Below are 27,906 nucleotides of genomic sequence, written 5' to 3'. Positions count from 1 at the left end.
CAGAAGATGTGTTTTTCTTTAAAAGGCCAATCCCATAGGGACTAGGACACGGACCCTATTGGTAATGGTAGTGTTACTAAAATACGCAGCAGGATTCAGAGAGACATGTGGCATAAGGTACAACCAAGCACAACTTGTCTCCTGGTAAATGCAAAAGTCTCCAGGGACTGAGTATTTATTCTAAATATTCTGAAGCAATCTCTTTTCCGAATAACCACCTCATGTGTATGATATAAATATTCAGTTTCAGAGCATACTAGCTAGATAAGACACATTAAAATGAAACATTTGTCCAACGAAGATGCCAAACATAAGGGTCTGTTTTATTGCATGACGTTTGCATAAGAAAAAATATTATTGAAACCTGTAAGGCATCATGCAATCATCAATAAGCTAATTATCAACTGTACACTTAAGATAGGTGGACATATAATCTGAAATTTAAAAACTAGTTCCAAAAGTACATAAAAAATTTAACATGATGAGCTTTTAGTTATGGTTTATATCTGTAGTTTCATACTGTTAAAAAGTGCTTCAAATGTACTGCTGAAAAGTCACTTTATAAATGGCACTGGGGGTCATGTCAGATTACAAACTGTAAAAACTAATTATCTTTATGGAATTAGAAAGCTAACATTGTGATATTCAAACTTACTTGAATCAGTTTTCAATTGTCACTCAAATTAAGTTGATATAATATTAATAATCTAAAAAATATCTGTTTTCTAACCAACAAAAGTCTATTGAATTCAAGTTATGCAAGTTCAGCAATCAAATCTCTGAGTAGGCCTGAATGGCGAGACCTGGACCCGAGGCAGGCTGGTGTTAATCGATGTACTGTGCCATCCAGCGGAAGCCTTCTCCGTACCCTTGCCTTTTGAGCACACTGCACATAAATACTTCTAAGGGCCGAGCATTCAGTTCCTTCAGAGACACACTGCCCTAGGAGAGAAGACAAACATTATGCTGATGACCCCTGTGTGAAATAAAAGCCCCACTCCCCAGCAGAATTGCAGCTTATATATCTTAGAACAAAGGTGACTGGATAAATCCGTGGTGGCAGCTGCATCCTCTAAACACACAGGAAGCCTCCTTCTCTCTACTTGAGGACCAAGCAGGAAAGGGGTAGGCTTGTGAAGCACAAGAATGAAATAATCTTTGAGAAAAAATTCATTATCCAAACTGGCTTCAAAATAAGCTTCACAAATATTAAGGATGAATATTCTCTGAGTAGGTTTATGACTAAAGGCATTTCCTAAAATTAATATGGAACGGAGTTATTAAAAAGAAGACACAGAAACAGACTAAAGTCTACCTTGTATAACATAAGAGTTTCCTTCCACAGGCTGAAGTATTTCTATAATTAGAGTATATGTAAATCAAGAAAGTTTTGTTTGTAAACTCTGGAATTTTTATTTATTTTTTCATTTGAAGATCTAATTGGCTTTATTAAGCAGTCTAAGAATCTAGCAGCATCCAATCTAGCAACTAGAAGAGTGCTCCCAACTCTGGAATTTTTCAGTACTAAGGTCCCCCTCCTAAACAAATCCTAGTAGAAATGAATGCAAAAATAATGCATCTTAAAGTTTATTATTAAGTGTATGTTCAGAAAACCCCAAAACACTCCTATGCCCAGTTTATATTTTATTTTTATCTCTGGTGAACTCAGGGCCTAAACACTAAACTGGGGGCCTAAATACACTACTAGTATACTTAAACATGCAAGTATATTATTTAGTGGTTAATTCTGAAAATTTATTTTTAAAAAAACTTTGAAAGCTCACATTTAGTTTCCCATAAGTATGAGCTTTGACATTTTTGTTATCACCAAGAAAAGGTAACATTCAGTGGTAGAAAGAAAACAAGTGAGGACATTAAAAAAAAAAAAGTATAAATGACAGGTATTTTTATTTAAGTATAGGTAGCATACAATATTATATTAGTTATATTAGTTTCAGGTGTACAATATAGTGATTCAAGATTTTTATACCTTAAAATGTGGTCACCCCACTAATTCTAGTAACCATCTGTCACCATGCAAACTTACCACAGTATTACTGACTATATTCCCCTTCACTTTTCCCCCCCATCCCTCTACCCCCCACCCCTCTGGCAACCATCCCTTTGGTGTCTGTTTCTATAAGTCTGTTTTTGCTTTGTTTTGTTTTAGACCCCACATGTAAGTGAAACCATCCAGTATTTGTCTGTCTCTGACTTATTTCACTTAGCATAATGTCCTCTAGGATCATCCATGTTGTTGCAAATCGCAAAATTCCTTTGTTAGCATCACCCCCCCCTTATCTACTCATCTATTGCTGGACACCCACATGGCTTCCGTATCTTGGCTATTATAAACAATGCTGCACTGAACACAGGGGTGCATGTTTCTTTTCGAATTAGTGTTTTCAGTTTCTTCAGATAAATACCCAGAGGTGGAATCACTGGGTCATATTGTAGTTCTATTTTTTGAGGAACCTCTATACTGTTTTCAACAGTGGATGTACCAATTTACAGTCCAACCAACAGGGCCCAATGGTTCCCTTTTCGCCACATCCTTGCCATTTGTTATTTGTTAACTTTTTGATAACAGCCATACTGACTGGTGTGCGGTATGGTTTTGATTTGCATTTCCCTGATGATTAGTGATGTTGAGTAAATGCTAGTTTTAAGGGGAGAAAAAAAAAGATAACAGGCTTGTGTAGCTGGACAATAGTAATATAAAAAGACAGTTCGTTGTACACATGAAACTAATACAATGTTATGTGTCAATTATACCTTAACTAAAAAAAAAGAAAAGAAGCCAGACTACCAATTAGACTAATAACATGATTACTGTTAGTAGTGTTGAAATAAACTATTTCAGAAGATAAAAATACACTGTTGAATGAAATGTTCACATTTGCCAGACAGTTTTTCTTTTTACCTTCCCTGTTGTCTGACCGTACAAACCAAACACCTCTCGCAACCTCTCCTCGCTAACAGCCTCAGGCCTGTCGATCTTGTTCCCAAGAATCAGTACGGGCACGTTGGCAATAGTCTCATCCGCCATCAGTGACTGAAAGAAAGCAAACAAAATGAAGCACATGGTGTCAATATGAAACCTCCTGAAGGGCTTATTTTGACAAGATACCAAATGGGTATCCAGGACTCATTCTCTACAACATGTCAGTTTTGCAAACTTTCTTTGGCAAACTTTTCCTCAGTTTAAAGTGAGCTCAATGAACCCTTCAGCTGAATTCTTCTGTCTCCCTAAGGCTCCTTCTGTAGTAGATGCTCACACTGCTCGCTCTGTCAATCAGTGAGGTACGGGGACCAGAGCCAATGCCTTGAAAATGGGTAGACTGGTTTCATTTCTAGTTCTGCTGCTTCTGAGTTGTGAGATCTTGGACAAATAGGTCTCCCTGAAGTTCAAAGAGAATGGAGTAGTAGCACTTACATTATGGAGCTGATCTGAGAATTAAATGAGGTAACATGCATAGTGTGTAGCATAAGGTAGGAACTCAGGAATTCCCTGACCCTGTTTCATGACCACAGAACCTAACTGGACTTTTTCACATGAATAACTATTTGCCTGTTCTGGGCAGAGGCATGGGCAGGCCAACCTTCAATCATGGACCTGTTCTCTCAGTGGCCCCAGATCTAGCACTGGCCTTGCTTGCTGCTCTTGAACCCCTTTGAGCAGCATCTGATCTAAGGGAAGTAGCTACATGTGGTCCTGCTCATTCCTGGGAGTGGTGACAAAGATAGTATGTTATATCATGTCCAGGTTCTGGCCAACTCTTTAAGAAACTGGCATCCTAGGATCACCGAGGACTCAAGACCAAGCCACTCCAGGAATGTAGCAGACATGGCATATACTATAAGGGCACACTGCACAGAGTGAGCCCAAGTCTTCAGGAAGGAAGTCTGTGTTAGTACTTCCTCAATAGCTACTCTCTCTGCATTCAAAGTAATCACTGAGCTCCACAAACTGCCAGGAGTTATATCAGAGACAGCAGAAAAGCTGCACTCTGATACCTAGATCTCCAACCTATTTCCTTAGGCTTACTAGTAATTCAACTATGTTTAGTTTTCATTATTTAACTTACATCAAGTTCTTCTTTTGATTCTAACAGCCTGTCATGGTCTGCACAATCCACCAGAAATACAATGCCATTGATAGCAGGAAGGTAGTTTTTCCACACTCTTCGAGCTAACAAAAACAATCAGGAGTTAGATTTTATTTGCTGGTCAAACCTAGCAGATGGTTTGATGAGATTCCAATAAGATATCAAGTGTAATTATCCCTTAACTGCTGCTACCTCACTATATATTCAAGTTACTCTTTCACCCAGTGCTGTTAAATCTTTCCAGAAGAAATTTCAGGCTTTCCTTGATTGTGGGAAATTCAATACTTTACTCTGCCCCAATTTGCCCCTGTTAGAAGTAGAATTCATCTGTTACCAATGGACAATAATGCTTGTTAAAAGCTCATTGGTGAACTGCTACTATTTTCATATGCAGTATTCATTTTTTGACATTTCTAGTTTACCAGTTTTGTTTGGTTGGTTTTGGTTTTTTGCCAGTGATAAATCTGGAATCAGTGGCAGAAGGAAATTAGTACCAGGTACAAACTTAAGTTAAAATAATAAAAGCAAACTGTTCTACTCATAACAAAAATAAACTAAAGTCTATAAAATCATTAGGGTTAATTTTTTTTCCATGACATTCTTTTCTAGAGAAAAGAGTATTTGGAATACCTCAGAGGAAAATACCTTCAGTTTTATGACATATCTTAAAAACAATATAGAAATGAAGTCTCAGAGGAGCTCCATTAGGTTCGAATTCCCTCCAATCATTATATTCCAGAAATTACTTTGTATGTATTTCAAACAATTATAGGTCTCAAATGCGCTTTCACTAGCCACAACCACTTAAAATCTTTTCAACTATCTGTCATATGAGGTTTTTAGAATGCCCATCAACTCTGTACTACTCTCCACTTATGAATTACTATGTGCTGCGTACTACCAAGTCCTTTTGGGGCGATAAAAAAAAAATGAACAGGATTTCAGTCCCAGAAAATTTAGGAGAGGAGATAAGACAGTCTTTCCAAACTTCCAGGCATGTACACAAATGCCCTAAGTGTTATGGAAGTATAGTTGAGAGCACTCCCAGCTGGAAGCAGCTCCTTGGAAAAGGTGGCAGCACTCACCCTGGGCCCTAAAGGTGTGTCATTCATGTGCAGATGGGGATGACGTGAGCAAAAGCACAAAGGTGGGAGAACACCAGAGGGTTTGGTTGGTTGGAATAAAGAAAACGGGAGCCCTGCTGTGTGTGGCTCAGCAGTTGAGCGTGGACCTAGGATGCAGGAAATAGTGGTTCGATTCCCGGTCAGAGCACATGCCCGGGTAGCAGGCTCGACCCCCAGTCCGGGCATGCAGGAGGCAGCGGATCAGTGACGGCTCTCTCATCATTCATGTTTCAACTCTCTCTCTCTCTCTCCCTCTCCCTTCCTTTCTCTGAAATCAATAAAAACATTAAAAAAAAAAAAAAAAGAACGGGAAGGGTAAGAATAAGAAATAAAGACTTGAAAAGTAAACTGGAATCAGACCATAGAAATCCCAAATGCCAGGTCAACAAGTTTGCCTTTGCTCAGCCCTGCAAGGCATGGCTCAGCGGTTGAGCATCAATCTAGGATCCAGGAGATCGAGGTTCGATTCCCAGTCAGGGCACATACCTGGGTTGCAGGCTTGATGCCCAGTTGGGGGCGTGCAGGAGGCAGCCAATCAATGACAACTCTCATCATTGATGTTTCTATCTCTCTCTCTCTCCCTCTCCCTTCCTCTCTCTGAAATCAATAAAGATATATTAAAAAAAAACAACAAAAAAAACCCCCAAAACAAGTTTGCCTTTAATTTGTACGTAATGAGTTAGCCACTTAAGGTTTTTCATAGAGAGCAGTAACATATTCATAACATGATTATGACAATAGTGAGAGGTGGATTAGGGCAGAGAGAGTGGAGGTTCAACTTTACTCATTTGCTTTACCACCAAAAGCAATTCAAACTTAAATTGACCAGGAGTATCATGAAAATCACCCTTTGCTTTTAAAGCATTTACCTGGGGGTAAGTATTCCTAAATTTTAAGTCTACTCTGGCCTTCCTTGAGCAGAATGAGATTTCATGCACTGGAACATAATGGTCACTTTTTTATTAAGTTAAAATAAAGCTACTATAAGAGTAACAGAATCTTACCTTGAACGTGTCCTCCCAGATCAAAAGTTGTAAAGGTCATGCCAGCAATGGTTAGTTCTTCTGAAGCTAAATAGTAATAAAAAATATTTTTACAACATGAAAATCAGAATTCCATTCATGGTATATATTGCTACTTAATTTTGGTTTACTTTAACTGCAAAAAAGGTCAAATCAAACATTTAGAAACTGATAAAAATTCTTTATTGTAATTAGATATATTCCAATTCACACTAACAATATAACACAAGAAACAGTAATACTCAATTCTAGTATTTACTACCCACCACAGATCCATGACTTACGTATTTGTCTCTCTCTACTCCTCCTGCTGAAAATGCTCATCTATTCAGGCAATTATTTTTTGAGAATTCAAATGACTCTTGAATTCACAAAAAATAATAATTAGGGAAATTATTATTTCCCTGACTGGGAATCGAACCCACAGCCTTTTGGGGCTCCAATCAACTGAGCCACACCAGCTGGGGCTCTAGTAACTTTTTGATTAGTTGGTGGATTTTGTTATATTCTTTTGAAGAAAGTGAACTTTATTCTGGCAGGCAGTTAAAGTGATTGCAGATCAGTTTTTAAGCTTTGTTAGGGAAGATCTAAAATAGCCTTTACTTTGAGGCCACTGTAACCCATCTGATCCTTTTGAAGTTTCTATCATATGCCCTGTGTATTCAACCAGATCTCTCCATTCTGACTGATGGGAACGTGAATGATTTCCAGTGCCACGTAAGCACTTGGAATTATTTAACTAATGGCTCTGCTACAGTCCCTCCTCCAGAAACTATTCTTTGACTGGCCATGTGGAGTTTCACACTATGCACACACAGATTGGTATTCAGCCACAAAAATGTCTAGAGTTCTTTCTCTGTAGAGCTCCTTCCTCTCTAGTATTCTTGCCCAGCAAATTCTAGTCACCTCCACCTCTCCAAATTCTGGTCTCTGACTCTTCAATGCAGCAAGTCTACTGGGTTATATTTGGGTTTTCTCTCCTTGGACCATGGCCTGAAAATGATCTCTTGTGATATAGCTTGAATAAAGAAGGCTCTGTTTTCTTTCCTCAGGAATCATAGTATATGTGACAGCTATTGCTCAATATCTGAAAAACAGCTGTATTATATATTTTTGTCCAGTTTTCTAGTTGTTTACAGTGGGAAGAGAAGATCATTCCAGATTCTGTTACTCCCTTGTGGCCAAAAGCAGAAGTCCCCTACAATTACAACAAAAGGTTCAGTGTAATTGTTTACTATTCAGTATAACTGCTAAGGCCCAGAATAGTTTATTTTGTTAAAAATTCTGTATGTGTCCTGGCTGGTGTTGCTCAGTGGTTGAGTGTTGACCCAGGAACCAAGAGGTCACTGGTTCGATTCCTGGTCAGGGCACATGCCCGGGTTGTGGGTTCGGAGGTGTGCAAGAGATAGCCAATCAATGATGTTTCTCTATTAGCGATGTTTCTCTCTATCCCTCTCCTTTCCCCATCTCTAAGGTTATACTCCATGCTTTATTAAAGAAGTCTCAGTTTGATTAATTAAGACACGAAACACTGTTAACATCCCAGGAAGTTTCTTCTAGCCCCTTCAGTCAATCCCCACCTCCACTCCTAGAAACAACTACTGATCTGAATTCTGTCACCACAGGTTAGTTTTGCCTGTTCTGGAATTTCATATAAATAGTATCATAAGGTGTGTAATTTTTTGTGACCAGCTTCTTCCATGCAGTATAATATGCATCAGTATGTATCAGTAGTTTATTCCTCTTTGTTGTTGAGAATTCCACTGTTTACCCATTCTTTTTCTAAAATTTTTATTTATTTACTTTTAGAAAGAGAAGAGGGAGAGAGAAACATCGATTTATCATTCCACTTATGTATGCATTCATTGGTTGCTTTTTGTATGTGCCCTGACGGGGGATCAAACCCACAACCTTGGCGTATCAGGACAACATTCTTGCCAACTAAGCTACCTGGCCAGAACTACCCTTTTTTTTTTTTTGATGAACATCTGAGTTGTTTTCAATTTCTGGTTATAACAAATAAAGCTAGTATAAACATTCTTGTACAATGATTTTGGTGAACATATGTTCTCATTTCTCTTAAATAAATACCTAGTAGTGGAACTGCCAAATCATAGGGTAGAATATATGTTACTTTTTTCACATATGCTTTTGATTAACTGAAAATATAAACTGACTTGGTGACTTCAGCTGCAGGAAGGTTGATATAGCAACTGTCTGTGCCACTGTTTACACTCCTACTACTTAGAACAAGGTCTGACATAAAGTAGGTGCTCAATAAATATTTTTTGGATAAGAGCAACATCAAAAAATTTTAAAATGACTTACACCTAATATAAGACCACTCTATAGTCTCTTTCAATTCTGCTGTTTTTACAACTTTATAAACTCAATTTCACCATGATAATTTTTTCTTTAACAGTATTGTTCTTGTATCAGAATCTTATTTGCCAAGCCCCCACTTTCTTCTAATATAAAAAAAGATTTGTCAATTTTATGAAATCTTCCTTTTCTAACTTCACTAATAGTTTTATAGATAAATTGGTACTTTATTCTGTTCCCTTTCCTTGTATTTTATTTACTGAACTGAATAAACCATATCATATCTACTTTTTGTTGCAGTTCTCAATTTTATACTCACTATTTAAGGCCACACTTATTATTTCATAATCAATCTGTGGATTAACTTGTCTTTAAATTCTGTGTCTACTTGATTTTGCTGTCTTTTCAACAGTAAAAGTGAGGTTCCAGTTATTTATAAGTTAGCTTCTTTTTTTTTTTAAACATATCTTTATTGATTTCAGAGAGAGTAAAGGAGGGGGAGAGAGAGAGATAGAAACATCAATGATGAGAGAGTCATTGATCGGGTGCCAAGCCCACAACCCAGGCATGTGCCCTGACCGGAAATCGAACTCCGATCTGCTGGATCCTAGGTCGATGCTCAACCGTTGAGCCGCGCCCGGCCGGGCTACAAGTTAGCTTCTTTGTAATAACTTTGTCACTTTAACTTTACTTTCTCAAAAGGTACTTATTACATAACCTTATATATAGGATGGTATGTATTAAGTCATTATTAATGTCATTCAGGTAGTCTTTCTTGAAGAAAGCATAGTAAATTATTTTAAAACTTTCCATAAGTGTATCAATACATGACCTGTTTGTTGGAATAATTCTATGTCTTTAATTAGATATTGTTTAGGTTGTTAGGACTAGAATAATAACTGGTCAATAAGTGGAGAGTCACCAGCAAAGCATAAAAGTGTAATCTGAAAAACAAGTACAATCCGTCCATTGAATAATGATCAATATAGCAGTTTTAAAACCTGAAAGAAATTTATGGAAGTAAAGGTTATGGTGACTTACAGAGCCTAAGATCTGGTTGGACAGACCTTAATCATGCCATCACCCAAGATGATCACTTTTTAACTCCTCTAGCTGGAAAAGGGCGTACTAACTGAGAGGAAGATATGAGTATTATTCCAGATCTAAATATACTCCCTGGGAGTTGGGTCACCTATTATTTACTATTTAAGAACAGATCAAATCACCTGATTATAATTTATCCACCCCCCAAAAATCCCAAAACAAAAAACCTTTTGGTTAGCGCCTCTTGGTATCACTTGATAAAGTAATAGCACTGTATGGGGGAATATACTTACTGGGATGTAACGTTGGGACATGTTGTCCAAGTCTGTCATCTTTTAGCATGTGTAGCAATGTTGTTTTTCCTGCATTATCCAATCCAAGAAATACCAATTTACCAGTTTTCTTATATAATCCTGTAGAGAGAGCCATGATTAATCAAAGTGATAGCTGACACAGATTATCCAAATAAAATGACCTTCAGTAAAATATATTAACAGTTTAGTTATTCAGATGTTTTTCCTAATTATTCTGATATTTTTATAACATTTTTATTCTGATATTCTGATATTTTTATTAATTAACCTTATGAACTTTTTTTTTTTTAATATATCTTTATTGATTTCAGAGAGAGGAAGGGAGGGGAAGAGAGAGAGGGAAATATCAATGATGAGAGAGTCATTGATTGGCTGCCTCCTGCACACCCCTGACTGGGGATCGAGCCCGCAACCAAGGCATGTGCCCTGACCAGGAATCTAAATTCAATCTCCTGGATCACATAGGTTGATGCTCAACCACTTAGCCACGCCTGGCCGGGCAACCTTTTGAACTTTTAAGACTTTATAAACTGGCTTGAATAACTTTGGATTTCTAGCCTATTTTTAGTTTTGAAGAGCTATCTTAAATCTATTAAGATTTGAGAATTCAAATCATTACAAAACTAAACTTCACTCCTATCAATGAATGTGTGTGTTACCTAAACTTATCTGCAATGCCAAAATGGCCATCCCCTTGACAATTTGGGGGTATATATGTGTCTTCTACTAGAGAAACACTCATAAAATTGTTGAAATCATGTATTTATGATGATAAAACAAAAGAAAAATTAAAGAAAATTTAATAGATGAAACTAAATTAAGTATTTTTGACAATAAAAATAACAGTGAGGCCCTGCTGGTGTGGCTAAGTGGTTAGAGCATCAGCCTGTGCACCGAAGGGTTGTGGGTTCGATTCCCAGTCAAGGGCATGTACCTGGGTTGTAGGTTCCATCCCCGGCCCTGGTTGGGACACATATGGCAGGCAACCAATCGATGTTTCTCTCTCCCTCTCTCCACCTCCCTCCCTCCCCTTCCACTCTCTCTAAAAATCAATGGAAAAAACATCCTTGGGTGAGGATTAACAGACAAACAAACAAATTACAGTGAGTCTTTCAGGAAAGCTTAGTTCACTGTCAAATTTCCTTGAGAATAAGGTTAAACTATTCACAGGATTGCATAAAACTACGCAGCAACAAAATAGAGCACACAATTTTAGATGTATCAACTGAGCATTGATAAAGTGATAAAGAGATAGAAACAAAGTCTACATTATAGTAGACTGGCCTTTACTGCAAAAATCCGTATTGAGCTTTATTATTTTTCTTTAAAGACTTTTTGTTAAGAGCAGTTTTAGGTTTACAACAAAATTGACAGAAAGGCAGACATTTCCCATGTACCCCCTGCCTCCACATACATATAACCTCCCCCATTATCAATATCACTCACCAAAATGATACCTTTTTAACCAAGGATAAACCTATATTCACACATCATAGTCACCCAAAGTTTACCTTAGGGTTCACTCTTGGTGTTGTACATTCTGTGTTTGGATAGAGGAATAATGGCATACTTAGTCATTACACCTTTATAATATCATTATATAATGCCATTATCCATCATTATAATATCATATAGAGTATTTTCATTGCCCTAAAAATCCTCTGTGCTCTGCCTATTTATCCCACCCTCCCCCACTACCAGACAACCACTGATCTTTTTGTCTCCATATTTTTTGCCTTTTCTAGAATGTCATATAGTTGAAATCTTACAGTAAGTAGCCCTTTCAGATTGGCTTCTTTCACTTAGTAATATGCACTTAAGGGTCCTTCATGTCTTTTCATGGCTTGATAGCGCATTCCTTTTTAGTGCTGAATAGTACTGCATTGCCTAGATGTACCAGTTTATCCATTCACCTAATGAAGGACATCTTGGTTGCCTTCAAGTTTTGGCAACTATAAATGAAGCTGCTATAAACATCTGTGTGTAGGCTTTTGTGTGATCACAGTTTTCAACTCTTTTGGGTAAATACCAAGAAGCACAATTGCTGGATTGTATGCTAAGAGTATGTTTAGTTTTGTAACTACCAAACTGTCTTCCAAAGTGGCTGTACCGTTTTGCATTCCCACCAACAATGAAAGTTCCCATTGCTCCACATCCTCACCAGCATTTGGTATTATCAATGTCCGGATTTTGGACATTCTAATAGGTATGTAGTGGTACTGAATTTTATTATTCATGTGTTTCACTGTCTAACACTCATGGAATTACATGAGGACAAGGGATACAGTAGCAGCACAAAAAAATATTTACTCAATCAACAAATGAACTTTTAAAGACATTAGGCAATTCCAGATTCAGGCCATCCATTTTCTAATAAGTTCATGCCAAAATAACTACTTTTTTATCCATACTTAAGTTTAAGAAGTAAACTGTCTGAAGTCCTAATCTTTTGATCATCTACTGACTAACAATTCTGATCCTTAAGGGCAGATTATCTTCCATATTTACTTCAGCTGGGATAAGACATTTGTCCTTTACAAATTCCAACTAGTAATTTCTTTAAACATTTCTATTTCTTAAAAGGTTTCTACAGCCTGGCCAGTGTGGCTTAGTTGGTTGAGCATTGTCCCATGCACTAAGAGGTCACCTGTTGAATAACCGGTCAGGGCACATGCCCAGGTTGCCAGCTCCATCCCCAGGAGGGGGCATGCAGGAAGCAGTTAATCATTGTTTCTGTCTCTCTCTCCCTCTCTCTCCCTCTCTAACATAAAAAAACACAAAGGTTTCTACATAGATTGTTCCTACCCAATGCGATCAATCTTACCACCTTAACTTATTTTTTTTTCCCCATTGCTTTTCAGAGAGTGGAAGGGGGAGAGACAGAGAGAGAAACATTGATGTGAGAGAGACACATCGATTGGCTGCCTCTTGCATGAGCCCTGACCAGGGCCAGGGATCAAGCCTGCAACTGCGGTACATGCCCTTGGCCGAAATCGAACCCCAGACCCTTCTGTCCGCATGTTGACGCTCTAACCACTGAGCCAAACAGGCTAGGGACATCCTAACTTTTAAATAGTAAAAATGTATTGGATAAGATACCAAAATGAAACACCTAGGACATTTGAACTTTACTCTCTAAAGTGGATTGGACTAAATTCTTATTGTGTGGTAGATACTGTTAAGCACCTATAAATATTATTTTATTTAATCCTCTAAATACCTCTTTCAAGTAGGCATTATTATCTTCTTTTTTAGAGAGGGGAAATGAAGGCTTGGAGTTAACTTGCTCAAATGCTGAAATCAGCTCTGAGATTTGAACCCATGTCTGATCCCAAAGCTTTGGTTCATTTCCATTTCTCTACACTACCTCCTAAAGTTAGTCATATTAACGTTTTGTTCCTGATTGCGATATTATCTATTTTGTCTTTTCAACATAATTCAACATAGATTCATCATTCTATAAATTGAGAAATAGACTCTAACCTATTACAACCCAAAATTCCACTATAATATAGTTTAAAACCTCATTTCTGACCCAGTTCTTTGTAAATAAACAAATAATTCAGTCTGATAAAAAGATTTAAGAATTCTCTTGGAGGTAGTAAGAGAGATCTAACATTTGACCAATATAAAATTTTATTTGACCAATAAGAAATTTTATTTTTAGAAAGAAAAAAAATCCCACACCGTTGGTTTTTAAAAACCTGCAAATATTGAAGTTCAACTAAGAAATAAAAATACAGCCTCACTGGGTACCTCAGCATCATCCTGATACACCAAGGTTGCAGGTTCAATCCCCAGTCAGGGCACATATGAATGCATAATCACCCAATGAAAGCATAAATAACTGTAACAGCAAATTAATATTTCCCTCCCCCCCCAAAATCAATAAATGTTAAAAAATAAAACTATAGTGACAATATTTGATCTTACATTTTTATCCTTTTAATACACAATAGTTAAAATTTATATATTCTCCTTGCTCTGACCAGTTTGGCTGAGTGGTTGGAGCGTCGGCCCACAGACTAAAGGATCTCGGGTTCGATTCTGGTGAAGGGCACCTACCTCAGTTGCAGGTTTGATTCCCAGCACATGTGGGAGACAATCGGGGTGTCTCTCTCACGCTGACCTCTCCCTCTCCCCTCCCTCCTTCTTTCTCCTCCCCCCTCCCCCTCTCCCTCTTCCACTCTCTCTGAAAAGCAATGGGGAAAAAAATATCCTCAGGTGAGGATTAAAAAAAAAATTTACATATTTTCCAAACAAAATTTTTTTCCTTGGTTAAGGTTATGTTTGTGGAGAAAGAAACATTTATAAAGAAGATATCATTGCGTTAAGTAGGGTTGTGGCAAATTGGAAACTATGTGGACCACTCTGTAACTAAGTGAAATGCTTCTCTTTCTGTCAGTTTCAGAAACTGACATCAGTTTCAGAAACTGATGATTACATGGAGACTAAACTTAGGGCAAATTTTGAAAATAGGAACCCAGAACAATAATAAGGTTGTATATATCTGAACATAAAACTTAATCAAAAGCTAGTTTCACTAAAAAAATGTGACAAATCAAGGATGTCATTAAAAGAATGAGAAGCTGCCCTGGCTAGGTAGCTCAGTTGGTTAGTGTGTCATCCACATATGCCAAGGTCGTGGGTTCGATCTCCATTCAGGGCACATACAAGAATTAACCAATGAATGCATAAATAAGTGGAACGACAAATCCATGTTTCTCTCTCTCTTTCTCCCTTCCTCTCTCTCTAAAATAAATAAATAATCCTTAAAAAAAAGAATTAGCTAGGATTTTTTCCTATCTTTAAAATCTAATAAAAGAGGAAGATTACTAGTCAAAATTGCAGGTAAACAAGTTTCGTTTAACAGATTATAAAATGCCATTTATGATACAGCAGGCACTTTATGGAACATGTATTTTTTTATAATAACAAAAGTAACACATTGGAATCTTGTGAAGACTAAATAAGATGATACATGTAAAGCACTTAGTTAAACTGGCTAATAAATAGTAGCTATTTCTGTTAATACAGGGTGGGGCAAAAGTAGGTTTATAGTTTTGAGGACTGGTAACAGAGTTTATTCTTGTATTTTTATTTTTATTTTTAGGGAGAGAGGGGGCGGGAAGAGAGAGAGAGACTAATTTGTTGTTCCACTTAGTTATGCATTCATTGGTTGATTCTTATATGTGCCCTGAACGGAGATTGAACTTTGGTGTATCAGATGGCATTCTAACAAACTGAACTACCCAGCCAGGGCTATTATTTATTAATTATTGTATTATTTCCCATATGAACAACTGTAAACTTACTTTTTCCCCACCCTATAATATTCCTATCAACTACTTTAAGAAGTAGGAATTATTATTTTACAGATAAGGAAACTAAGACTAATGTGGAGAAAGTAATTTGCCCAAGATGGCAATTTATAAGAGCTACAATTAGTCATTAAACATGTTTGCAAAATTTCAAAGTCCACATTCCTAACTACTGGGTAATATAAGGAGGTTCTAGACAAATAAGCACTTTTATATAAGTAGGCTTAAATGGGTAACAATAGAGAATAAAGAGCCAACATTACCTAAAAACTGTAGCACACTGCTGAAACCACTGTAAATCCAGTCAAATATGAAGGACATATCCAAATCTTACAGGGTCTGGAAAAAAACGTGTTTTGAATTTAGCAGTCACCATTAAATGCCAATATGCATTAAACACCAACATTAACCAACTCTGAGTAAGTGACCCTGCAACAACCTTACTACAAAGAATTAAACACTCTTATTCAGGCTGGTCTAACCTGACCTATACTGATGCATAAAAAACAAAATGCCATTAAAATACCAAGAAGAGATCATTTTTTGCCCATTAAAGTAACCAACATGAATAAGGAAAAAAAAGTAATCAACATGAAAAAGAACTGTAACAGCCAGAACTAGAAAAGGTGTGGCAAGAGAGACATTGTTAGTGGCAGTATAAATTTCTACAACCTTTCTCAAAACCAGTTTGACAATAACAAACCTGTAGATACCATTTGACCTAAGAATTCTACTTTCAGAAATTGTCCTAGCCCTGGCCAGTGTGGTTCAGTTGGTTGAGTGTTGCCCATGCACCAAGAGGTTGCCGGTTGAATTCCCAGTCCGGGAACACGCCTGGGGTGCAGGTTTGATCCCCAGTAGGGGCCGTGCAGAAGGCAGCCCATCAATGTCTCTCTCTCTCTCCCTTTCTCTCTAAAAAATAAAACGAATAAAAACATATTTTAAAAAAAAGAAATAGTGCTAAATATGGAAAAGCTTTATATATAAAGACATGCATCAAAGTGTTATATAAGAAAAATTTTGGCAATAATGTTCAAATTAAATTAATCACAGTATATATAACCTATGGAGTATTTACCAAAATGATGGAGTGGGGGCAGGAAGAGCAGGGAGAAGAGAAAGAAGAAAAGAGAGTAGATGATAAAATAAGTTTCAAAGTCTGGTTATACCTAATGGAGTAAAAACCCTTTTTCTATTTCTTTTGGTCTTTTGAAGCAGTTCATACCAGGTGGTAAATTTCGGTGTTTATCTTTTTGCATTTTTCAAATTTTAATCATATTGCTGAATGTTTAAAAAAAAAATCTTTTTTTTTTTTTCCCAAACATATCTTTATTGATTTCAGAGAGAGGACAGGAGAGGGAGAGAGAGAGAAACATCAATGATGAGAGAGCCATTGATCAAGCCCACAACCCAGGCATGTGCCCTGACCGGGAATCGAACCCCGATCTCCTGGATCCTAGGTCGACGCTCAACTGCTGAGCCACGCCCGGCCGGGCTAAAAAAAAAATCTTGATCCTCTCAAGCTAGGCCTTCTCAATCAACGAACCTTTCCTTACATGCCCCCCAAAAAAACAAAACTTTAAAGCACGGTAGAAGATGCAGTGTGGTCCTGGCCAACGTGGCTCAGTGTATGGAGTATCAGCCTGTGTACCAGAGGGTCCAAGGTTTGATTCTCCGGGGAGGGCACGTGCCTGGGTTGCAGGTTTGATCTCCACCCCCAGTCTGGGCTCCTGTGGGAGGCACCCAATCAATGTCCCTCTCACATCAATGTTTCTCTCCCCCTCTCTCTTTCTCTCTTTCTCCCTTCCATTCTCTCTGAAAAGCAATGGAAAAATAACCTCAGGTGAGGATTAAAAAAAAAATGTCACCTTGGACTTGCTGCATAGTCAGGGTAACTGTATAATTCCCAGTTTGCTGGGGACAGTCTCAGCAGTTATTTCAGTGTAATTATTAATAGTGCTTCCTTTCATTCCCAAAAGGGTCCTGACTTAGGTGTGAAATTATGTGGCCACCCCATACATGTGGATGGAGAGCCACTGGAAGTTTGTAAGCTAAAAAATGATTCAATCAAACTCCTAGTCCATTATTCTGGAACTTCTACTATCTACCTTCTAGCCACCTTTCCAAGCTTAATACTTATTACCTCCCTACTTGTAGCTTTCCCTGGGTAAAAGTAAACTACCTGCCATTCACTGCTGGTGACCTGTATTTTACCACCTTAAAACCCCTATCCATTGTCCTTCCCAACATCAGAATGTTCTCCCAACATCTCTGCCTCAAGCACCATCCAAATGCTATGGAAGAAATAAGTCATCATTTGAGAGGGTCTTTAAGGGACAGATAGGGGTGGAAGAACCAATGGAACCCCAGAAGGGTAGAGGGTAGAACTAGAAGAGACAGTGGCAAAATTGGAAAGGAAAGAACTTAGCCCCATCATATACAGCTGCAGAAATGTCACAACTGGCTTTGGTGACAAGGAGACAACTGTTGAGAGCATGAGCAGCCTGCAGTGGCGCAGCAGTACAGGAGAGCCTAAGGCCAGTACTTAAAGCACAGTATAACCTATCTCCATGATTCATTAACTGTGTGATCTTGAACGAGTTAACAAGTTTCTTCTGCAAAATCTCTCAGGGTGTTGTAAAGATCAAATGAGATACAATGAACAAAGTATTTAATACCTAGTTTCCATTATTGAGAAGTGAATGGGACAGGTTAATAGGTGGAGGCAGTGAGGAGAGATTCATCTTTCAAAAAGTTTGAAATGATATGAGGGAAATAAGATTTTCTTCTAAAGCAAGGATGAGGCTTGAGTATGTTGATAAACTGAAGGGAAGGAGCTAGTGGGAAGGGAAAGGTTAAAGATGAAAGAGAAAGAGAACAAAGGAGTCAACCAAAAGGGGCAAAGTTTCAAGAGGAGACGGCTGAGAGCACATCTCTTCCTCCAAGATTACAAGGCAGGCAGGCCAGGAATGGATAGTGGAGGTGGCAGGAATCTGACTCCAAAATGAAGAAGGGGTGTAGAGAAATGCTGAGGAGCAGAGTGAGGATTAAAATAGCTATGGTGCAGGAAAAGATCACATTAGGATTGTTAAAAAGAGCCAATTGCCGGCTGGGACTGAAAAACATTCACAGCAGTACCGATCTGGATTGTTAAAAAGAGCCAAGTGCTCGGCTGGGATTGAAAAACATTCACAGCAGTACTGATCTGCGCTGATTTCCAATCTCCCCTCAACTCCCTACCCTCACTCTCCAGCAATGCTTAACTTTAGAGAACACTGAGTGAAGGAGGATTTGGACTTCCAGAACAGGAACTAAAAAAAGACACAGAATGGGAAATTGAGAGTACTAGTAAGAGAAACTAAAGTGATCTGATCAGAAGTTCAGCTGAGTGGATAAAGGTACAAAGGCAGGTGGAGCATGGGGGATGGGAATCAATGGCAATGTTTTCAAAATATAGAACTGGGAGAGAAGGGGGAAAGCCTTTAGTAGAAAAGCAGGCATAGATGTAGTGAAAGAGTGAGAGAAGTGAAAGTGGGGTATAACTGTGCCAGCAAAACAGAGGAGAATGTGGGATTCAAGAATTCGAGAGAGATCCTGGCTAGGTATCTCAGTTGGTTAGAGCATCCTCCCAATACACCAAGATTTCGGGTTCGATCCCCAGTCAGGGCACATAGGCGAATCAACCAATAAATGCATAAATAAGTGGAACAACAAATCTCTCTCTAAAGCCAATAAAAAAAAATTTTTTTTAAGAATTCAAGAGAGGATCAGGTCTAGGTGGTGCAAGCTCCAAGGCCTGACTCTGACATAGCTGAAGAGAACAGAAGGTGAAAGATATGGGAAGCCAAACCACAGGATACACTGTCCACACCAGCAGGCAGTGGAATCACCTAGAAGAATGGAGGGCATTGCTATAGAAACCAAGACCGAATCAAGTGGCAAAGTCCTCACTGAAGATGACTGTTGGTAGGTAGGTGAGAGAGATAAGGAATGATGGAGGGTAGAATGGGGTAAGCATTGAAGGAAAAAGGATTTTTTGCATAAGAATGGTAGCTATGTGCCTGGACAGTGTGGCCCAGCAGTTGAGCATCGATCTAGGATCCAGGATTTTGAGGTTTGATTCCCAGTCAGGGCACATGCCTGGGATGCAGGCTCGATCCCGTCAGGGGTGTGCAGGAGGCAGCCGATCAATTGACAACTCTCTCATCATTGATGTTTCTCTCTCTCTCTCTCTCTCTCTCCCTCTCCCTTCCTCTCTCTCTGAAATCAATAAAGATATATTTAAATAAAAATAATAATTGTAGGTTAATCTTAAAAAAAAAAAAAAAAAAAAGAACAGTACCCATTTGCTGCTGTAAAATTTGTCCCAAGAGAAATAATTTAATAACATATATGGGGAAACTGCTTTAGAAGATAATGAGATATTTATATTTCTATAACCTCGTGGTTTCCAAGAACCTTAAAACAAGCTAGGAATCGTTAGTCATTTTAAAGTAGAGGTAAAAATGCCCAACTAAGAATAAAAGTTACTTAGTCACAAACAGATACCTGAGCCCTGAGAACAGGTTACACAACACCATGAACACCCTATTAAGACATGTGAAGAGCAAAGGTCAAGAACAAGGAAACATATACACATCAGCAGATTTATTTATTGCATGAACACCAAACAGGAAAGGGCCCTATGCAGATTAGAAAAGTGATCTATTCATGTAACATGAAAACTAGTGCAAATAACTTCTTAGAAAAAAACAACCTTCTTAAAGCCTTGTTCCATTAAACTTATATGGATGATTCTGTTTACATGAAATTCCAGAACAGGCAAATCTTTAGAATAAGTAGATTAGTGTTTGTCACACAGGAGAGGAAGGGGAAACCAGGAGTGGCTGCTAATAGGTACTGGGTTTCTTTTTGGGATGACACAATGTTCTGGAATTAGACAATGCTGATGATTGCACAACATTGTGAATATACTAAAACACTTAACTGTATTTATAAGGGTAAATTTTATGGTATATGAATCTCAATAAAGCTATTATAAAAAAATTAAAGTCAAATTTATAAATTTACAAGGTCTTTTAATATTTACAACAAATTTATATAAGTAACTAGGCAGAACCATTTAGGTGTAAACTTTAAGGAAAAAATACACAAACTACAAGACACAAATACTCCAAAAAGTACTGCTTAGAAAAAATAAAAGCTATGATAGTCTAAAGAGGCAAATACGACGTTAGAGTAGGATTATACAATCAATACATTAATGACTTTGGGAAGTAAAGGATGGTAGAGCTATGGTAAAATAGATAGAGTACCTGTCCTAGAATTTTAAAGATATGGATTTAACATGCATCTTTTGAAATACTATTATTTCATTCTGGGAAAATCGATTTATCTGAGCCCCTTTCCTCCTACGTGTAATGGGATTACCACCTGCCTCACAGAGTAGTAAGAATGACTAAATATGATAATGTACCCCAAAACACCTTGAATACTATACAATACAAGATGGTATTAACTCAGACTAAATGAATTCAAATTCAATGCACAAAACTTTAAATGCCAATTTTCAAATTAACTTCAATATTAACAACTTTTAGGCCTGGCCGGGCAGCTCAGTTGGTTAGAGCATTGTCCCGATATGCCAAGATTGCAGGTTTGATCCCCGGTCAGGGCATATACAAGAATCAACCAACGAACGCATAAATAAGTGGAACAACAAAAATTGATGTTTCACTCGCTCGCTCTCTCTCAAATCAATTTTTTAAAAATTAAAAAAAATACAACTTTTAATATGAAAAAGTTTTTAATGATATTCTGATTTTACTTTAAATATTAACAACACTGTCACTGACTGTCACCAGAAAAGGCACTCGACTAGTTTCCTTCAAAGAGGTAAAAAAAGAGTATCACTAGAAGAGATTAATCATAATTTTCTACCTGTGCCAGGTGTATGATAAAACATGTACAGGTTGAGGAGGGGAGAGTGAAAGGGCAAGGTCGATGAGGGAAAAGAATAAACAAACAAAAAAGTACAAAATCCTAAGATGAGTATACTGTCTGCAAGCTAATTTAGGGATTCTATACACCATTCTAACTGAAATACTCGAAACATAAAGGAGGCCAAAACTCTTCTTGACCATGTTTTGCAGAATTTCAGCAAGGCCCTGTGCATTACTAAGGATGGACAGTAACAATGTTCAATGTTTCAAGACAATGCTCCTTTACAAATATCCTCCCCTAAAATTGTTAATTTTCTTTCTATAACTTTTAAAGTTTTGAAGCAGTGATGCACATAAAAAGCTCAAGAAAACATTTTAGGACTGAATACGGAGCAATCACAATAATGGAACGAGACCTTTTGGTACATGTAATCAACAAAAAGCACACACTCAAGTTTCCTCTAGGGAAAAGTGACTCTTGATTGAAAGAAGGTTAAATCTGTGACAAATATAAATAGAACTTTTTTTAAGAGTGAAAAAACTATATTATGAAAAAAGCTGTGAGTCTGAGTACTGACCTTGCCTATTCTGAATTAAGAAAACGAAAACTGACATAAGCAATGACAAATTCAATCCTTAAAATATTTTAATTGAAATCGTTCTAAAAGCTATACACAAGGAAAAGAAACTTTTCAACACTAATTTTTAAATGATTTGCTTAATGTTTTGCAAAGAAATAATTTGAATGAGTTTCAGCCAAGTGTACTTAAAAAAGAGGGTGGAGCCTGGCAGGCGTGGGTCAGCAGTTGAGCATCGGCCTATGACACAGGAGATCGAGGTTCAATTTCCTGTCAGGGCACATGTGGGGGGTTGCGGGCTTGATCCCCAGTGGGGGACGTGCAGGAGGCAGCCAATCAATGATCCTCTCATTGATGTTTCTATCTCTCCCTCTCCCTTCCTCTCTCTGAAATCAATAAAACATATATATAAAAAAGGAAGAGGGTGGAGAAATAATGAATCATTACTATAGAATTCTTATCTGTAAGCTCAAATGATGTGGCAATGATTGTTATTTCTGATAGCCCAATTTTTTGTCTCAATTCTTGCTTGAAATGCAAGGAAGGGAAGGTTAAAATGTACCTTATTTAAACTGCTAATCTCCATAATTACTGAAAACACTTCTCTAACATTTCTAAAATTTCACCTTTCTTTTCTGCAAACTCAGAAAATGCCAATGCATTATACAATCTTAACGTTTTTGAAGTTCAAAATATTTTGGTAATGAATGAAAATCCACTAAAACAATATCACATATACAGCTGCTTTGATACACCAGCACCACTAATCACTGACAAATTGTAAATCTTCCTTTATTCCTCATCTGTAAAATAGATATGACACTACTACCTTCCTAAGTGGATTGTTGTGCGCATAGCGCCTTACACATAGTAGTAAATAAGTCTTCCTTTCCTTTTCTTTCATTTGCTTCAATGTGACTTACTCTTAACTGGTACTTAACACTGAACAGAGAACATTCTCCAGTGTAAGACGTGTGGTAATACAGACCTTGATTTAAGAACATGCAAGTAATATTAGGTTTAATTTTTCTAGCGATTCCTTAACCTCACTTTGCCCCATGTACCAAATACCTTGAACTCCTGACGAGTTTGGTTTTCGCCAACGATATCAGTTTTCACTGCTGTCAAAACAAATTTCTACCTTGTAAAATTTTGGAAAAATTTATAAATGATTCCAGTTTCCCCCAGTAGTGTATCTCTTCCCACTCAAATGGGACTTGGGCTATGGCAAGACGTTAACTACTACTAGCGAAGCTCAGTTTGCCCCGACACTAATTGGGAGACCTGAAAACAACACGCGGCGTCGCAGCCTCTGGAGCTGTCAGATTCCCGCCGCCTTCGCCTTACCGGGTGAGGAAACTGAGGCCGAGGGAAGGAAGGGCTCGCCTGCAGTTTAAAAGTCATCTCGTCCTTTCCTGAAATAACCCACCGCTTGACAGCAGCGGCGTCGGGCCGAGAGGACCATGACAGCGGCCCCGCACGACAGGAGCCGAACCCATCCCGCCTCGCGCCGCCCGCCTCCGGGCGAAAAGCAAGCGCCCCTTCCTCACCCTGCCTCAGGAAGGGACCCCGCGTGGGCCCAAGCCGCAAAAGTGCGCCTTCCTCGGGATCCGCAGCTGCCGCCGCCGGTTCTACCTGGAGGAAAGGCCGTTACTCACCTGCGATTGGAGAGAACGCAATTCCTTAATTTGTGTCGGTCCTACACCCTCCGAAACCCAACAGCAAGGCGCGATGGCTGCCGCGGCCCCAGCTCCCCTTGGCTCCTTCCGGACCAACGGGTGCTTCACTCCTGATTGTCCGCAGGACTGAAGCACCACGCGGCTCAAGTTCCGCCTCCTAGGGGTTCCGCCGCCAATCCCCAGGCTGAGCTCGTCCCTAGGCGCCGGGGTTTGCCTTCCCGCAGCCTCGCCTCCCCACACCGGCCCCAAGGGGCTTCGTGGGCCCAGGGGACTAAGCAAGCGGGGAAATACCGGTGCCTAACTTAGGGAAATTAACCGTGACATTATTTTTAAAGAATACACCTTTGAAATACCTGTTTCTTGAATTCACAAGTGATTTACAAAATTGTAGCTAAGTGCTAAATAAGTTCATTGCTAATAGGTTAGCATTACTTTCTTAATGTGTTTCAATGGGAATATGTCGGTGCCTGGAATGGCAGTGTGATGACAGTGCTTCCAAGATTGCTCTTGTAAAAAGGTCCAAATATTTTTTTAAATTATTTTTATTTTTTTTTAAATATGTCTTTATTGATTTTCAGAGAGAGGAAGGGAGAGGGAGATAGAGAGAGAGAAACATCAGTGATGAGTCATTGATCCACTGCCTCCTGCCCGCCCGGTACTGGGGATCAAGTCTGCAGCCCAGGCATGTGCCCTGACCAGGAATCCAGCCCTGATCTCCTGGGTCATAGGTCGATGTTCAACTACTGGGCACAAACCTTTATTTTTATAAAAACTTATTTGAGCCAAACAGAGGACAATTGGAAGAATGGCCTTAACAGATTGAGAAAAAAAATGCTTCCTAGAATGACAGTTTGCAGTTTCTTTCATGAAAGAGGGAGCATAAAGAAGTTTAAATGAAGATGGGAGAAAGCAAGGTGGGAATTGGATTACAGGATGGTTAACAAGATTATGTGCTCCTTTGAGCTGGTTTTGCCTCCCTGGGGTATGAAAAAGAGGATTACTCTGGCATTCCACAAGTGTGTTAACTTAGGTGCACAGGAACAATAGACAGGGCTTGCTTAAGGCAAAGATAAACCTTTTACTAAAGAAGTTACATGCCTAGCGGCATGACTACCCACTCTGACCTTCCCAGTTAGAAATTTACGATCAGATCACCCTGTGAGGTTACTTTCAGTAGAACTCATTTTTCATCCACACTTTCAAGCCTAGGATTCTAGGTGATGGGGACAGAAGGAGGAGCTGTTTGGGGATTGAAGCACATATTATCCAATAGATTCCCAATGAAGCCTATAACTGGCTCTGCTGGATCTCCTCTTTCTGCTCCAGCCTCAGGAAATGCCTCACTCTATGCGCCCTCAGTTCCTACTTGACATTCATCCTGCCTGAAAGGTTTCCCCAGACTTCTCTCCACCTAGCTAACTCCAGAACACTTTTTAAAAATATATATATATATCTTTTATTGATTTCAGAGAGAGGAAGGAAGAGGGAGAGAGAGAGAGATAGAAACATCAGTGATGAGAGTCACTGATTAGCTGCCTTCTGTATGCCTCCTACTGGGGATCGAGCCCACAACCAGGGCATGTGCCCTGACCGGGGAATAGAACGGTGATCTAGATCCTAGGCCAAGGCTCAACCACTGGGCCACACTCTGCCGGGCTCCTGAACACTTTTCAGGTCTCAGCACAGATAGCCCTCTCTCATCAAAGCCTCCCCCTAAATTTGGTTAAGCTCTCTCTTACAGGTTTCCCCTGCAACTGGACAATTTTCCTTATCATTGGAATTATCTTGCTTATAATTGCACAATTAAATATTGTATGTATGTTTACTTATATAATGTCTGCCCCAACAGACATTCTGTAAGCTTCCTGAGGTCAATAACCATATCTGTATTTTCCCCTCTTGAAGCTATTTTCAGTGCCTGGCATACAATAGGTGCTTAATATATGTGAGCAAGTGATTCATCCATAACATGAAGGACTCCTAGGTATTTTTGTCCTCAAGGAGTTGAAGAATGTTCCTAGAGTCCATTGGTCTGAGTTAGAGGATCCTATTGTTCTAGACTGGGTTCCCTCACCTTCTCCTGAATTCAGTTTGGGTTAATTATTATCTTGAATTAGTGAATCTACTCTCTCCACTACAAGCACCTTACTGCAAGCCATCATCATCTTGGGCCTGGGTTACAACAACTCCATTCTTTTCCCTCCAAACAATTATCCTCACAGCTGTTGGACTTTTTAAAAAAATGGATTCATCTTGCCCTAGCTGGTGTGGCTTGGTGGTTAGAGTGCTGGCCTGCACACGGAAGGGTCCCGAGTTCAATTTCCAGTCAAGAGCACCTACCTGGGTGGCAGGTACTACCCCCGGCCCTGGTCAGGGCGTGTGTGGGAGGCAATCGATTGATGTGTTTCTCTCACATCAATGGCTCTCTCTCTCTCTCTCTCTGTCCGACCCTACCTTCCACTCTCTAAAAATCAATGGAGAAAAAATATCCTAGGGAGAGGATTAAAAAAAATGAAAAGGATTCATTTTAAAGAATGTATTGGATCAATTACTCCCGTTTGCAGTTCTTCAACTGCTTCCCAAAGCCTATAAACTCCTTACACAGCTTTATAAGGCTCTTATTGCTCTGCCCACCTGCCTCCACTTCTCCAATCATATCTGCTGCCATTCTGCCTTGCTCACCACAACAAGCTCATTGCTGCCTCTGGGCCTTTGTAGATGCTGTTCCGTCTGCCCAGAACCCTGCTTGTCTCCATCTTATTTGTACAGCTAGCTTTCCCTTCTTTTAGATTGTAAATAATATCCTAACCATCTTTTAAATATCCTAACCATCCTATCCAAATCAGGTCACTGCTTGCTAGTCTCTATCTCAGTACCAAATACCTCAATAGCACTTAACACATTTTTAACTTAAGATATATATTTAGCCCAGCCGGGCGTGGCTCAGCGGTTGAGCATCGACCTAGGATCCAGGCGATCGGGGTTCGATTCCTGGTCAGGGCACAGGTCTGGGTTGCGGGCTGCAGCCAATCAATGACTCTCTCATCATTGATGTTTCTATCTCTCTCTCTCCCTCTCCCTTCCTCTCTCTGAAATCAATAAAAATATATATTTTTTAAAAAAGACATATATTTATATACATTTTAATTTTGTTTCCTCCGATGTAAACGCCACAGAAGGAAGACACCTTGACTGTCCTGTTTTGGTTTTGCTTGGTATTTAGCACAGTGCCTGGCATATAGAAGGCATTTAATCAATATAGTAAACCCTTGACTTTGCAGACCTCAATTTAACAGGCTTTGAATTTAACAGACAAAATTTTTGGTCCATGTGTCATATGTGAAAATTAACACCCTGTTAATTTTAAAATACTTTTAACCAAGATCTGCTTATAATTAAACAGGTTATTTTTTGTTATTAATTCACTGTTACTTTTAACAAATTTTAGCGAATAGGCCATATATTGGGAAAAACACTATAGTAATTTCGTCGATGTAAGTAAATATTACATATCTACAACTATAGTCTATATATTTAAATCCAAGAGCCACCGCTCCTAAACAATGTTTGGGGAATGATTAGCACGTGATCACACCGCATCATGCGTGTTAATTGGTTCTGTTTGCCCATAGTGTGACTCTCTGCAGCAGTTTTTTTTAAATCCTCACCCAAGGATATTTTTTCTTTTCTTTTCTTTTAAATATATCTTTATTGATTTCATAGAGAGGACAGGAGAGGGAGAGAGAGATAGAAACATCAATGATGAGAAAGTCATTGATAGAGCCCACAACCCGGGCATGTGCCCTGACCGGGAATCGAACCCCGATTGCCTGGATTCTAGGTCGACGCTCAGCCACTGAGCCACACCCAGCCGGGCCCAAGGATATTTTTTCCATTGCTTTTCAGAGAGAGTGAAAGAGAGGGGGAGAGAGAGAAACATAGCTGTGAGAGAGACATAGATTGGTTGCCTCCCACAACACCCCAACCAGTGCCTAGATGAAGCCTGCTACTGAGGTACTTGCCCTTGGCTGGAATAGAACCTGGGACCCTTCAGTCCTCTGGCCAATGCTCTAACCATTGAGCAACACTGTCCAGGGCTCTCCAGCAGTTTTAATGCAAGCCTGCGGATGTTCCAACAGGCACTAAGCCACACCCAAGCTGTGTGCACTTGTTTACTGTTGGTGACTGGTGAATGCACACATTTACTAGACCTATTCAGCATAAATTTAAAATTCATATAGAAAACTTTTCTATGAAATTAAACTTTTCATACATACTTAATTTTAATTACACAAACGTGTCTACATAAGTTAAAAAAAACAGGTGAACTGCCATAGCCGGTTTGGCTCAGTGGTTAGATTGTTGGCCCTCAGACTGAAGGGTCTTGGGTTCAATTCCAGTCAAGGGCACATACCTTGGTTGCAGGCTTGACCCCCTGCACAGTTGGGGTG

The 27,906-nt window shown here is 39.0% G+C and overlaps 1 protein-coding gene across 1 annotated transcript; it reads right to left on the bottom strand.

Annotated features, from left to right (window-relative positions):
- Positions 1-304: 304 nt before the first annotated feature.
- SAR1B (secretion associated Ras related GTPase 1B) lies at positions 305-23,575 on the bottom strand. Its single transcript, XM_081134080.1, has 7 exons — positions 23,435-23,575; positions 15,520-15,595; positions 9,915-10,034; positions 6,238-6,303; positions 4,089-4,192; positions 2,924-3,055; positions 305-942 (listed from the first exon to the last, which is right to left on the bottom strand). Exons 2-7 carry the CDS (start codon positions 15,575-15,577, stop codon positions 826-828), a joined length of 597 nt encoding a protein of 198 aa, XP_080990206.1. The 5' UTR covers positions 15,578-15,595; positions 23,435-23,575; the 3' UTR covers positions 305-825.
- Positions 23,576-27,906: the final 4,331 nt, after the last annotated feature.

Source organism: Miniopterus schreibersii (genome assembly GCF_964146895.1).
Source record: "Miniopterus schreibersii genome assembly, chromosome: 4".
Taxonomy (NCBI): domain Eukaryota; kingdom Metazoa; phylum Chordata; class Mammalia; order Chiroptera; family Miniopteridae; genus Miniopterus; species Miniopterus schreibersii.
Note: the sequence above shows the minus strand (reverse complement) of the source record. Positions and strands in the feature narration are given on the sequence as shown.

Bases quoted from the DNA above. Each gene is read 5' to 3' on its own strand.
- SAR1B (XM_081134080.1), bottom strand. From the start codon at position 15,577: ATGTCCTTCATATTTGACTGGATTTACAGTGGTTTCAGCAGTGTGCTA. The intron at 10,035-15,519 runs GTAATGTTGGCT...CTCTCTCTACAG, and splicing joins CAGTGTGCTACAGTTTTTAG to GATTATATAAGAAAACTGGT. The intron at 3,056-4,088 runs GTAAGTTAAATA...GCTTTCTTTCAG, and splicing joins AATCAAAAGAAGAACTTGAT to TCACTGATGGCGGATGAGAC.